General features: G+C 38.6%; 1 protein-coding gene across 1 annotated transcript; it reads left to right on the top strand.

The window, feature by feature from the left end:
* The first annotated feature begins 2,619 nt into the window (after positions 1 to 2,619).
* LOC119773332 (C-X-C motif chemokine 9-like) lies at positions 2,620 to 3,993 on the top strand. The gene is made up of 4 exons (XM_038270286.1): positions 2,620 to 2,762; positions 2,882 to 3,002; positions 3,081 to 3,161; positions 3,483 to 3,993. Exons 1-4 carry the CDS (start codon positions 2,699 to 2,701, stop codon positions 3,577 to 3,579), a joined length of 363 nt encoding a protein of 120 aa, XP_038126214.1. The 5' UTR covers positions 2,620 to 2,698; the 3' UTR covers positions 3,580 to 3,993.
* The last annotated feature ends 8,116 nt before the right edge of the window (positions 3,994 to 12,109 follow it).

Here is a 12,109-nt window from a genome sequence, read left to right on the forward strand (position 1 = left end):
TGCTTCATTTCGATACCTCCTTCTTGCAACAATAACCGCTGCCATGTGTGCGCAATTACGCATACAGACCATTTGCACCTTCTTTTGAAACGTGTTAAATATAGAGTCAGATACCGTTAGCAGAATTGCTTTCAGGTTTGATAAATCACTTTGCGAGTGCTAAATTAATATATTTACATGTTCTCCTCCCACAAGACGCACTTTTGCGTGTAAACGCCCAATATTGAATATTCATTGCAGAAAAAGTACTAAATGGATAAGAGGCGCTATTTAGCACGTGTTAAAGACCAAATCCTTTTAGCACGCTGTTGATAGATCAGTTTGTACATTTTTTAGCGTGCGCAGTGAAATAGCTCACGTTTTTATACACGCAAACCTTTGATAGATCTGGCCCTCTGTTGTTGTGGGGTTAGTGGTGAACATCATGCTGAAAAGGTGCACTATAAAGGTTTTACCCCAGGAGAACCCACAAGCAATTCACCAATCTTTTTTTTTTTATCTTTCTTACTTTCTCTTGACTGTTCTGGCAAAAGATTTAAATACATTTATATTCAATGAACTAGATTACTCTTGCAGTTAATTACTTTCAATAAATCAGTTAACCAAGGCAAACTCGTTAAATAGATTGATTACAGACTAAAAAGTGCAGGCCTTTATTTATGTTAATTTTGATCATTTGATTGATCCTGGAAATATGGTCCTGATAGCCATTACATTGGGTGCCCGGTATTAGGGTTTGGAGAAGTTTGTCCAGAAAAATGGAAAATGTTTTGATTAAGGAAGATTTGCATTGATGGCAATGCAAACAGACAGGATCAAAATAACAGAATGACAACAATAGTTAATAAACATTTGCAATGTTAATGGTATGCAGACTACTACCTCTGAACATTGGATTACTCCACTCATTTTTCCAACTGCAGTGAACAAAATCGTACTAGTTCAGTCAATAAGTGGCTCTAAATTAGACATTTCTGCAATTGTTTCTTGTGACATTTTCTTCAGTTCGTTACTGTGATGAGTTGCTTAGGGTGACCAAACGTCCGTATTTCCCGGGACATATCCGTATTTCACGTCCTGTCCCGGGCGTCCCGGGTTTTTTTTTTAGAAAGTGAGGAAATGTCCTGATTTCACTGCGCACGACGCTCCGTGTGACGTAATCCCTGAGCCGCGTCAGTGCGGGCAGCCCTGTTCTTAATCAGAGGCTCTGTTCAAAATCCTAGGCTGCATCCTCCAAGGACGCGGTCTACCTAGACTGGATCCTTCGAAGTCCTTGAAAATAAGAAGGCCGGAAGAGTTCTGTCTGTAAATTCGAACAGGTCCTCCCTTCGGCGGGTTTTACTGCCGTATGCTCTGTTGCTTAGCAACAGTGAAAGTTGACACACAAAGCAGGAAAAGAATGAATACAGAGGTTTTCAAAACTGTTTGTTTATTTATTTATTTTTTAAAAAGTTAAAGTGAACAAAGACTACACTCACAAGAATCCAGAATGGAATAAAGATTCCAACCACCGGGAGCAGGAACAAATAAAATCAAATGTATTGATATAAACCTTAGTCAGTTAAATAACATGCTGCTGTTATTCTGCACATCTCTGATGCTGCTGCTATTTTCAAATATCCATCACTGTAAAAATGTCCATAGCTGCATATTGGTTATTTATTCTCCAGTTTTATATTGTTAAAACACTTTACAGATTTGTATTGTTTATATTTTAACTCTTCCCTATTATGTTATTCTTATACATTTTTCTAAGGTCCACATTTGTGTGACCATTTTCAATAATCTTTTTGCTGCTGTAAATTTGCCCATTGTGGGACAATAAAGGGATTTTCTATTCTATTCTATAAAAGGGTTAGAAATATATAAGTAAATCTAAACAATGTATCTACAAAATATATCTGCAAAATCTCTAATATTCAACAACAAAAAATACTTAGTTAAGCATATTGTGCAAAACAACAATAAAAAATTTTAAATCCTATCAGATTTATAGTCCCCACCCTGCAGATATATTAGAATCTGTCCTTAAATTACAGCCAAACCCATTTACACAGTAACAGATAAAAACCTTTAGATAAACCAAACATTACCGCCACATATCTGACTCTATAACCATTAAAACAACTATTTTCATTAATTTCAGACAGAACTATTCACAGAGTTGTATTATTATATTAAACTGAACTTCAAATTTTCACAACTGTTCTGCGCCAAGTAACATTTCCTCTGATCACGGAGCAAATCCCCCCCCCCCCCCACGCGCTCCAAGGTGTCCTGGTTTTCCCAAATGAAAATATGGTCACCCTAGAGTTGCTGACTTTTAAGAAACAGAAACAGCAGGTCTAGCTCTACAGAAGCCAGTGACTCTTTCCCAGCATAAGCTTAAGAATGCACATTGGATTCACTCTAACACAACAGTCCAAGGTCAGTTAACACCCTTTATGATAGGAAGTTCATTAACGGTACAGGGGAATTCCTCTTGATTCGGAGGAAAGCAGATTACAGTATGGGGGTAGTGAAACTAGAAAAGTTTATCAGTTCTTAAGAATACAAATGTGACAACTGTGAGAGTATAAAGGGTGAAGATGGTGGCTGTCCACAGTCAGGCAGGAACACTCACAGAGAAAGGAGATCCTGAAGAGGAGATAGCCACAACCAAACCTAATTTTTCTAATTATTACAATTTAAGACAAACATGAATCCTTCATTTCAATGCATACTTCTTCTGGCCTGCATCACCATCACCATCTGCAACTCAAGTAAGTATATCATAAAAATATTTTTTTCTGTTGAATATTTGGATTAAAAATCTGTGTAAAATGTTTTCTAAATGGGGCATAAACTGTTCTTAATTTATGCATAATTTTTTTTCCCAAAGTACCTATGACAAGATGCAGATGTCCAAACCCGAAACAAATACCCAAAGCAATAAACCGCACTCTAATTGCTGATGTCATACAGTATAAACCTCGTCCATACTGCAACAGATATGAAGTAATGTAAGTACCTGCAACAACAACTGACCCAAAAATTTCAGAATTAACACTGATGATTACATTATTATTATTTTATTACAGTGTCACCCTGAAAAATAAAACAAAGACATGTCTTGATCCTAAGTCAAAGTTCACCATTGCACTCCTGCAAGCAAAAGAACGGTAAGTGAAAAAAAAAGTTTTGTACAGCTATTTTTTATAGTCTTACATTGAAGAATACACAGATATTAGCTCTAGCTGCAGTATTTGTAATACATTGAACAGTTAGCAGTCCCATCATTGCATCTAAAGAAGTAAAAAAAAAAAAAATGTCATGCTACCAACAAGAACAAGAACCTAAAGAAATTATTAAATATATTTTATGGGACGATAACTGCTTTATTGATGTCAGTGTCTTACCTTATTACATAGTACATATATTAGTGTTAAAGCTGAAAACTCATGGGATACAAAATGTTAACCCATGGTCCTTTTTCTTGACAGGATGGAGGCAAATCGCAAAAAACACTCAATGAAAATAACTGCAGCAACTCCCACCTCAGGAGCAACATCCTCATATTCTACCAAGAAGAGGCATTAAGGCTGCAGTATATAGTTTTTAGTGTTTTTTGTCTGTACTTTTATAAAACATTGCAGTTTTTTTGCTATAAGCAAAATATTTATTTGAGGCAATGACAGATAAGAGAATCTGCTCAGACAAAATCACAAGTTTATCTGCAAACTGTGTCTTTTAAAACAACTGTGGATTTGTATGTTGTTTTTTTTAACCCATACAAGTTGATAAATGCTGTTTAAACACTTGGTTCACATATCATTCTGTTTGTATATTTTTGAAAGATGTAAATATAATTGTCCTGCCATTGTTTAATCATATTTAAGTATTTACATATCTGGGGAAAAATAACAACAGTTCAGGTTAGGTTCAAGGGTTCCTGTGTTTAACTGAGCTGTATTTTAATACTTGCTGTCAAAACTTAAGTTCATTTTTGTTATGGCCTGTTGATATATAAAAAAATAATAATAATAAAAACCATCAAAATAATTTGTTTTACCAGACATTTACTTTCTTTGTGTTTCGACTAAGTGCTACACAAGTTGTTGTTTACCACATACCAAAACAGACAGCTTTTCAAGATGATGCCGTTAGTTATAAAACCCAGAAAGTTAGGTATAAGGAAATAATCATCCAGAACTTAAGAAAAATTTTCCTTTATTACGCTAGTGCAGTAAAGCATCTGTTCTCAACATTTTTTTCCTTTTTTGGGTTAGAGTTGACAGCCCTGAGTGCAGTAGAAGTACCAAGAGCTTGCCAAGGGGAACCTTATGGCAACAACCATAATGGTCTGCGGTTGGTCTATCATATAGCTCTGGGACATTGACATTGAGCTACAGTATATTGGCAAAACATTAAACACACTCAAAAAAGAAACTAAATTAGGTCCATCCCCATGGTGTCTATGCTGCAGGATTTCCGAAACAAAAATGATTTTCTTACCTGTTTTTTTTATTCTTTTATATCAAGTTACAGTTTTACAAGAAAGGTGTCTCAAGTATCCTGTAAATGGAAGATAACAGCAGGTTGTAGGGCAAATGTTTAGGAGTGGAGACCATTACTCTTAAGATTACTGTTGAGGATCAAATGTCAACGATGACGACTTATCCTGACATCACATCCCTACCACATACTTAAGGAGACGGCTCAATTCGAACTGGCTCTGTCCTTTAGCTTTTGGGCTTCAAATGGTAGACACAAGCATTTTTTTTTTAGCTGAAGCAAAACCCCTCTGGAGAAGAGTCTGTATTCACTCAGACTGCACCTGCCTATGATTCAGAGGAGATGAATATAGTGTCTTGTTTTCCATGCATTTTAAGCGAGATTGAACATATTGTTTTGGTAAACCTGCCTGCTTAACCAGAGGAGAATCTATCCAGTTCTGGATGACCTCGAGAACAGCTGGGCCCAAATAACAGTCAACATAGGAGCAGCCATAAGCCACCCTGCCAAAACACATTGGTTTTGAGCAGCAGCATTGAACGGTGAAAGCACGGGAACGTGACCCATTGGTCCAGCTGCAATTTGGAGCTGTGCTGCTGCAATCTCAGCTGCTGCTAAAAGCTACCCACTGCCTTAAGGGGAAACCCTCTTCTAAGGCTACTGTGAGTTACAAAATTAAGCCCTGCAAAGTTTCCTTCTGTTGTTTTCAATAGAATATCTCAAATATCTTCTAGCAATACTCTTTTGATGAGCTGACTGTGTTTCCTTGGAAGGAAACCAAGGGAAATGAATCACACTCCAGAGTGGAACCAAAACCCCTGTTTCCTCCATATCACTGAGGCAAAATTTCAACATTATTTCCCCTCTTTCATCTGATGCTTAACAAATACTCTGCTTGGGTGAAAGATAGGTAGAATAGATCATCTATACATCATGAGCTCAAAGCTACCTAATTTCCGGCCCTATGGTAGCAGCCATGCTGTGAGTCTCCTAACCCTTCTGTTCTAGCTGACCCCGAGCTAATAAAGGTACCATTTTATTTAGTAAAAGATTTATCACTCAGGTCAGATCCACCCTCTTTTGAGTAACATTTGAATGAACAGGAATCACATTTCTTTGGTTGGTGATCAATAACTTTGCTGATAGCCATAGTCTAAATTATTAAATTTGTGAAGGCAATGGGATTTTAACAGGAAATCCAGCAGTCCAACCTTTATGTAAAAGACTAAGAACCTTGGTGAGTAAGAAAATTACAGTTATAATCATATAACTTATAATCAATAATTGGTTTTACCCTTGAGTATAACAGCCTATTAATTAGCTAGTTATTCAATATATTCATAATCATCTGGTAAGTTTGCACAACATTACCCACAAAACATGGTTCTTATTGTGGTTTTACATTATCGGAAAAAGACTAAGGAGAAACGTCATACAAAAGAGCCAAAGCTGAAGAATAAATTCAATACATTTTTTTGTTCTTTGGAAAACAAACTTTAAAATATTTGTTGTGAAAGATTTATGTCCAGATCATTGCTCTATGCCCTCTGCAGTCAGATTGTTGATAAGTGTGTTCACAGGGAGTGGCTTTATGTGCTTTGTCTTTTAAAGCATACAATGATTGATATTTCCCACATTAAACACAAGTGCTTGGTAGTGGTCCATCTACAACAGATTGAGTACTAAAACATTATCATTATATTTCTGTTTTAAAAATTATACATTATGGAAACCTTCAAATTTGGGATTAATATAGCAAGTGAATTAAATGCATGTTTTCTTTGTACAGAGACAGTAAGATTTGAAGTTGCTTCATCAGCTTTAAATATGAGGTATCTCTTTTGGAGTTTTAACAACTCACCCATATACTAATATATCAGATATCTGTAAGTTCATGGTGTATCTCCATCCATTCCCATGCAGAGCTGCAGAATTTGCTGCTTTTCCAAATCTGCAGTTTTACACTCATGGGAAACAGTGGTTACCATAAGGCCAGATAAAATAACCAAGAAACTCTTTGCTCTACTCCAACTATCACAAAAATGAGAACGGGAACTATTTGGCTGTTTCCCAGCTGTGACACAATGCAACACATTCCCACAGACAGCTGGCTTAACATAGGTTCATGTAGTTTAAAATGAAAGTTTTAGGTCTCATTTTTTTAAATTAAATTATGAGTGATCAGCTGGAAGGGCAGCAGCATCACTGAGGCAGAGTGACGTAAGTCAACCATTAAAGTTAAACAGAATTCAGCTCGGTTTAGCTACAAAATCCGACAGAAAATTTAATTTAGGATTTTAAATTTTAACGATGAACCAGAAATCATATTAATTTGCTGATACAATGCAGACTAAGACAACTTTTGTTGTCATTTTGTATACACAGTGTATACAAAACGAAATTTGTTAGCACAGCTTTCCAGACAGTAAATGAATGACTACCATACCATGAAGATCTGTCATCGTGCAGCAATAAGGAGGAGATGGAGCCGAGATAGGGGGCAGAATTGTGTGTGTCTTATCTGTAAACCGCTTTATTTTTAAGTTAAAAAAAAAGATTTAAAGATTAAATACCGATCAGAGGTTGTGGGGTAGTGTGGAAAATGCCTGCGTATGGCAATCAACTATGATAGAAAACAACAACACATGCTCAAACTATTTGAGATTTCAGTTTCAGTACAAGCCATTAATCATACATCACATACATTGTGGGGGGCTGGTCAGGGGAACGACTGACTGAAGCCAGGCGTGCCAAAGAACGCTGTTGTTAGGCGCATCCTTTTGGCAGCCAGGGGCCCCGTCATGAGGCGGTTCCTTAGGATGCTGCCTTTTATCTCTGTGGAAAGATATGAGCCACATTGGGGAGGTAGAGGGGGAAAAAAGCATATTTGACACATTATCCTTGACAGTGTACAGTTTGATAGATTTGAGTTCAATCTAAAAAACTAACATAGAGAAAAGAGACAATAAGAAGAAATTTATTGACACAATCACTTTATCTTTGGCGCTCAGACCTCGGCAGGAGACATAGCACTTAATTTTGATAGATATGTATGAACAGGAGCAAAAAACTGGTAGTGGAGTGGAGTTAGATGAAGTTGGTCAGTCTGTAGACTGCTGGTTAGCGAGACGGTATGCTGGGCTTTATGGGGATATCCAGTGGATTGTGTGAGCTAATACTAGAGCTTCACTCAGGGACCTGGAAGGTGGAAGTCCAGTTTGATCACACAGGTTGAGAGAACCAGTTCATGATGAGCAAGCATGAAGCGACAGTGGAGAGGAAAAACTCCCGGTCGGGAAGAAACTTCTGGCAGAACCAGGCTCAACATGGCCGTCTTCTGCCAGACCGGTTGAAATGAGACGCGGAATGCATTAAGAGTCCGGAAGGAGTGACACTCTAATGAAGCTTAAGCTACGATGGTGGGGGAGGGGCTGGAGGTGGGTGGAAAAGGGGTCATCTGAATGAAGTCAGACAGGGCAACCACCGCCTGCGCACAGGAGCACAAGTTGCGGATCGGAGGCCTTTTAAAAATAACTTTGGATGCTGATTTGCTGTTTAGGAGGTGTGGTTGAAAGCTAATTGGCTGTGTCGCAGTTGGATGTAGGATGGCAAGCAGTTTCTTCAGTTGAACTTCCGCCTAGGCTCCATATATTGAAAAACACCTCAGCACCAGAAAAGCACACATAACACGGGACAAACATTTCAGCAGTGGGAAGCCTTTGAAGGATAAATCTGAGCATCAGCTGTGTGTGTGTGTGTGTGTGTGTGTGTGTGTGTGTGTGTGCGTTCAACTTGTCCATGAACGCTGTCAAGAGGCCATTGTTCTTTATACAATGGAAGTTTATCAACTGGCACTAACCACAGGTGCCCACAGTAGTGATGGGTCGGGCAACACCGATGCGTCGGCGCATGTGTCGGTCTCATAGAGCGAAACCTGTGTCGACGTGTCGCTACGGAAAAGTCACGTGACCGAAACAGTTCCTGTATCGGTCACGTGACCGATGTTTCGAACTGATTGACAAGCTTTAATAAGGAAGCGCATCTGCCAACGAGATGCATCTGCCAAAACAATCTTGCGTGTTTTGCGAATATAAAATTCATCAAAAATTATGGAGATTTTTCAAGCAAAAAGAAAGGTTTCTGCTGTGTGGGACCACTTTGATGTCATTTCGGAAATAAGGTATTTGTTTTAATTTCCTTGTTTCATCCTGTACCTCTCAGAGTTTCCACTTGATTTTCTGAGTAGAAATTCATTATAAAGTGACCTTTAGTTTACTGTTCGTGTTATTTTCTGCAGGTTAAATGTCGCAATTGCTCAACAGAGCTTGCATATTTAAATAACAGCACCTCCTCAATGCTGAGGCATTATAGGGCCAAGCATGAGAGTGAAATCCATGATACACCCATGATGAACTCAGTTATACAGGTATTTTACAACTTACTGACTTTGTTTTATTGATAATTCTGAATAATTTACACTTTCTCATTTTTAACCATCAAGCTTCCAGGAAGCAGATGCTTGATGAGGCTGTGCTTAATTTCATTGTAAAGGACTGCCAGCCCCTCGCTGTTGTGGAGAATGAAGGCTTCAGGGAGCTGGTTCAGCTCCTTGAACCCTCATATGTTTTGCCAACCAGAAAGGTTTGTGTGGAAATTATCTAAAGTGGTAGTTTATTCATCAAATTTATTTTAAATATATTGATTTTCTTCTGGTTTGACTTGGTGTGGTTTTCAGACCATCAAACAACTGTTGGCCAAAAAGTACGAGGAGGAACGGGAACGAGTGAAAATGGAAGTACAGCAGACTGCGGACAGAATGTGCCTCAATTGGAAGCTCAAATGAGCCCAAGCCGGGAACATCTTCACAACAGCTGTCTGCCCCCACTTCAGGCATGATATTGAGCATCATTTCTTTGTTGTTTGTAAATCATGTACTAAAATACTTTTTTTTTTTTTTTTTTTTAAGATGACCTTTGGGAACATTTTGATCTCGAAGTGGGGAGGCAGACCAAAAGTGCCACAGCTGATGCCATCCTTGAGGTGCAGAGATACATGGCAGAGGGCAATATTGCGAGGTCCCAGGATCCTCTTGTATATTGGAAAAACCAAAGGACGGTTTATCCAAACCTCTTCCGCCTGGCCTTAAAATTTTTGTGCACTCCAGCTTCATCTGTGCCGTGTGAGCGGGTGTTTTCCACAGCTGGAGAACTACTATCAAAAAAGCGCAACAGACTGAATTTCAAAACGTTGCAACAACTTATTTTTTTGAATAAAAATTTGTAAACAAAATACCAGTGAACAAGCATCTTCATTTACTACATGTTTACTTAGAGATTATTACATTATGATGCAGGTTCTCATTATCCATTGACTGTGTCTAAAATATCAAATATGTTTTAATAATAATACAATGCATCATACAATGAATTGCATCATATTAGTGTATATAATAGGTCATCAAATCAGTGTCAGTTAACTCTGTCAACTAGGTTGCCTGTAGGGATTTTTAATGTCCAGCAGGTGTCAGTATTCAGTGACACAGTATCGACACTGTATCAATACAGTTTGGTAATGTGTCGAAACGTTTCATGACGCCTCATCAACCCATCACTAGCCCACAGGTAGGGGAGGAGCCAGTAGTTCTGGGCCCTTACGCAATAACATCCAGGGGAGTTTTAATAAGGGCTAGGCTGAAATCCAAACTACACTTGTGTTTTGAGAGCAAGCTGCACAGAATTTTTTTGTCAGCCTTGAAGTCTTTTGTCGCTGGACTCCACAAGGGGCATTTAATATTCAGAATTTGTTTGGCTTTTCCGCCTTGAAGTGAGCGTGCACATCCAAGCTATTATACCATCTCACCTTTGAGTTCAAACAATCGCACCCAGCATACAGCTTAGCTCACGGTCCTGCTAGTTCACAGCTTTAGTGAGTGTGTCAACCGCTGCTGGGAGCCTGATCAATGCCCAAATGGCCAGTGGTACTTCACACACGGTGAAGCCGAAAGAGGGCTGCTGCAGACGGACTAACCTTAGCCCTGGCTACAGTTAGCCGCAGAGACCCCTTGGTTGCCATGGTCCTCTAAATGTGTTAATTACTGAAGGATATAAGTATAAGGCTACCTTCATACTGCAGGCCTTGATGCTCAATTCTGATTTTTTTGTGAAATCCTATTTTTTTACGTTGCCGTTCATATTTCCAAATAAATGCGACTTGTATGTGATCTCCTGTGTGAACTACAGTCATACAACGCAAGTGTCCCGCATGCTCAGTAGAAGAACAAATGATGTCACAGGCCAGCGTGCTCCATGTTAACGGAAGTAAACATGGATGGAAGTGCCGGCGCGCATCTAGCGGTCTTTTCCAACCATAGAAACTCAATCTTTTCAATTTGTTTAAACATAAATACTACTCTCCACATTATCATCTGCCATGGTTGTTGTTTTTCTTGCCGCTTCTGCATAACAAGACACAGAATAGTGACCTTAGTCGGGTATTAATGAGGTTCAGGTCGGATGAATCCGACGTGGCTGTTCAGACACAGGTCGCATTTGAAAAGATCAGATTCGTATCAGATTCAGGACCACATAGCCAAGTGGCCTGGGTTGGATTGGAAAAAATCGGATCTGTGTCATTCAGACTGCCATGAAAAGATCAGATCCAGGTCGCATATGGGCAAAAAAATCGGATTTGGGTCGCTTCAGGCTGCAGTGTGAACGTAGCCTAATTATCTCACCTCAAATGAAAATTAAAATCTACTTTTGTAGAATATGATAACTTTTAAGTAATACTTTTATATTAATACTGTGAGCTCTATGAGAGCTCCCCTGGAAGCTGCTGCTGCTCCCGTGGTGCATCTGTACAACTGTACAAGTCTGCTCTGGTGCATGCCAGCTATAGAAAGAGGAGCAAGAACAACATCTGGAAACTAAATCCATTCTCTGTCATGTGAATTCAAACTGAAAAACTGAAAGCAGGGCTATTGACGTTTCTCAAGCAGATGGGAATACAGTAGAACAATATCATGTACAGAATGTTTGTCCCACCAATACAGTATCCCATACCTAGTCGGTTAGGACAGGCTGGGCAGGGAATATGTATGAAGGTACCTGACCCTTACTTTATGGTGTTGGTTTTTAGTGTCTCTCAGCTGCAATTTAAACAATGGTGAGATGAGTGCACACCCCCCCCCCAAAGTCTTTTTTTTTTGGGGTCAAAAACAGCCAAATGCCAAAACACCAGGTAGCTAAGATCCTTATATTGCTGACAAAAAAGTGATCATCACAAAATTAAGCTTGTAGTCAGAACGGTTAGCATCCACAGTGACTTAGCTGCAGATCACCTTACACTATGAATAACTTTTTTGTAGCAGGAATAATTAGATTATTAGAATAATTATAAGATAGAGATAAACTCAATTTATGATTTCTTTAACATGTGCTATGAAGTACAAAAGAACAATTATGGAAATTATAAATAACTTTAGAAAAAAGGGTATGATCGTTTTACTTGAGATAAACATTTACAACCCCAAGTTTATCATAATTTTCACTTTTAGATATCAAACTTGGGACTCTTCGGATTAGTAAAGTATGGACTTTAATGCTTTTGATACTTC

The sequence above is a fragment of the Cyprinodon tularosa genome, unplaced genomic scaffold, assembly GCF_016077235.1.
Source record: "Cyprinodon tularosa strain WSP-4 unplaced genomic scaffold, ASM1607723v1 ctg76, whole genome shotgun sequence".
In the NCBI taxonomy this organism is placed as follows: Eukaryota; Metazoa; Chordata; class Actinopteri; order Cyprinodontiformes; family Cyprinodontidae; genus Cyprinodon; species Cyprinodon tularosa.

Excerpts from the sequence above, each read along its gene's own strand:
- LOC119773332 (XM_038270286.1), top strand. The coding sequence starts at position 2,699 with ATGAATCCTTCATTTCAATGCATACTTCTTCTGGCCTGCATCACCATC. Across the intron at positions 2,763-2,881 it reads CATCACCATCTGCAACTCAA|TACCTATGACAAGATGCAGA; the intron begins GTAAGTATATCA and ends TTTTTCCCAAAG. Across the intron at positions 3,162-3,482 it reads CTCCTGCAAGCAAAAGAACG|GATGGAGGCAAATCGCAAAA; the intron begins GTAAGTGAAAAA and ends TTTTCTTGACAG.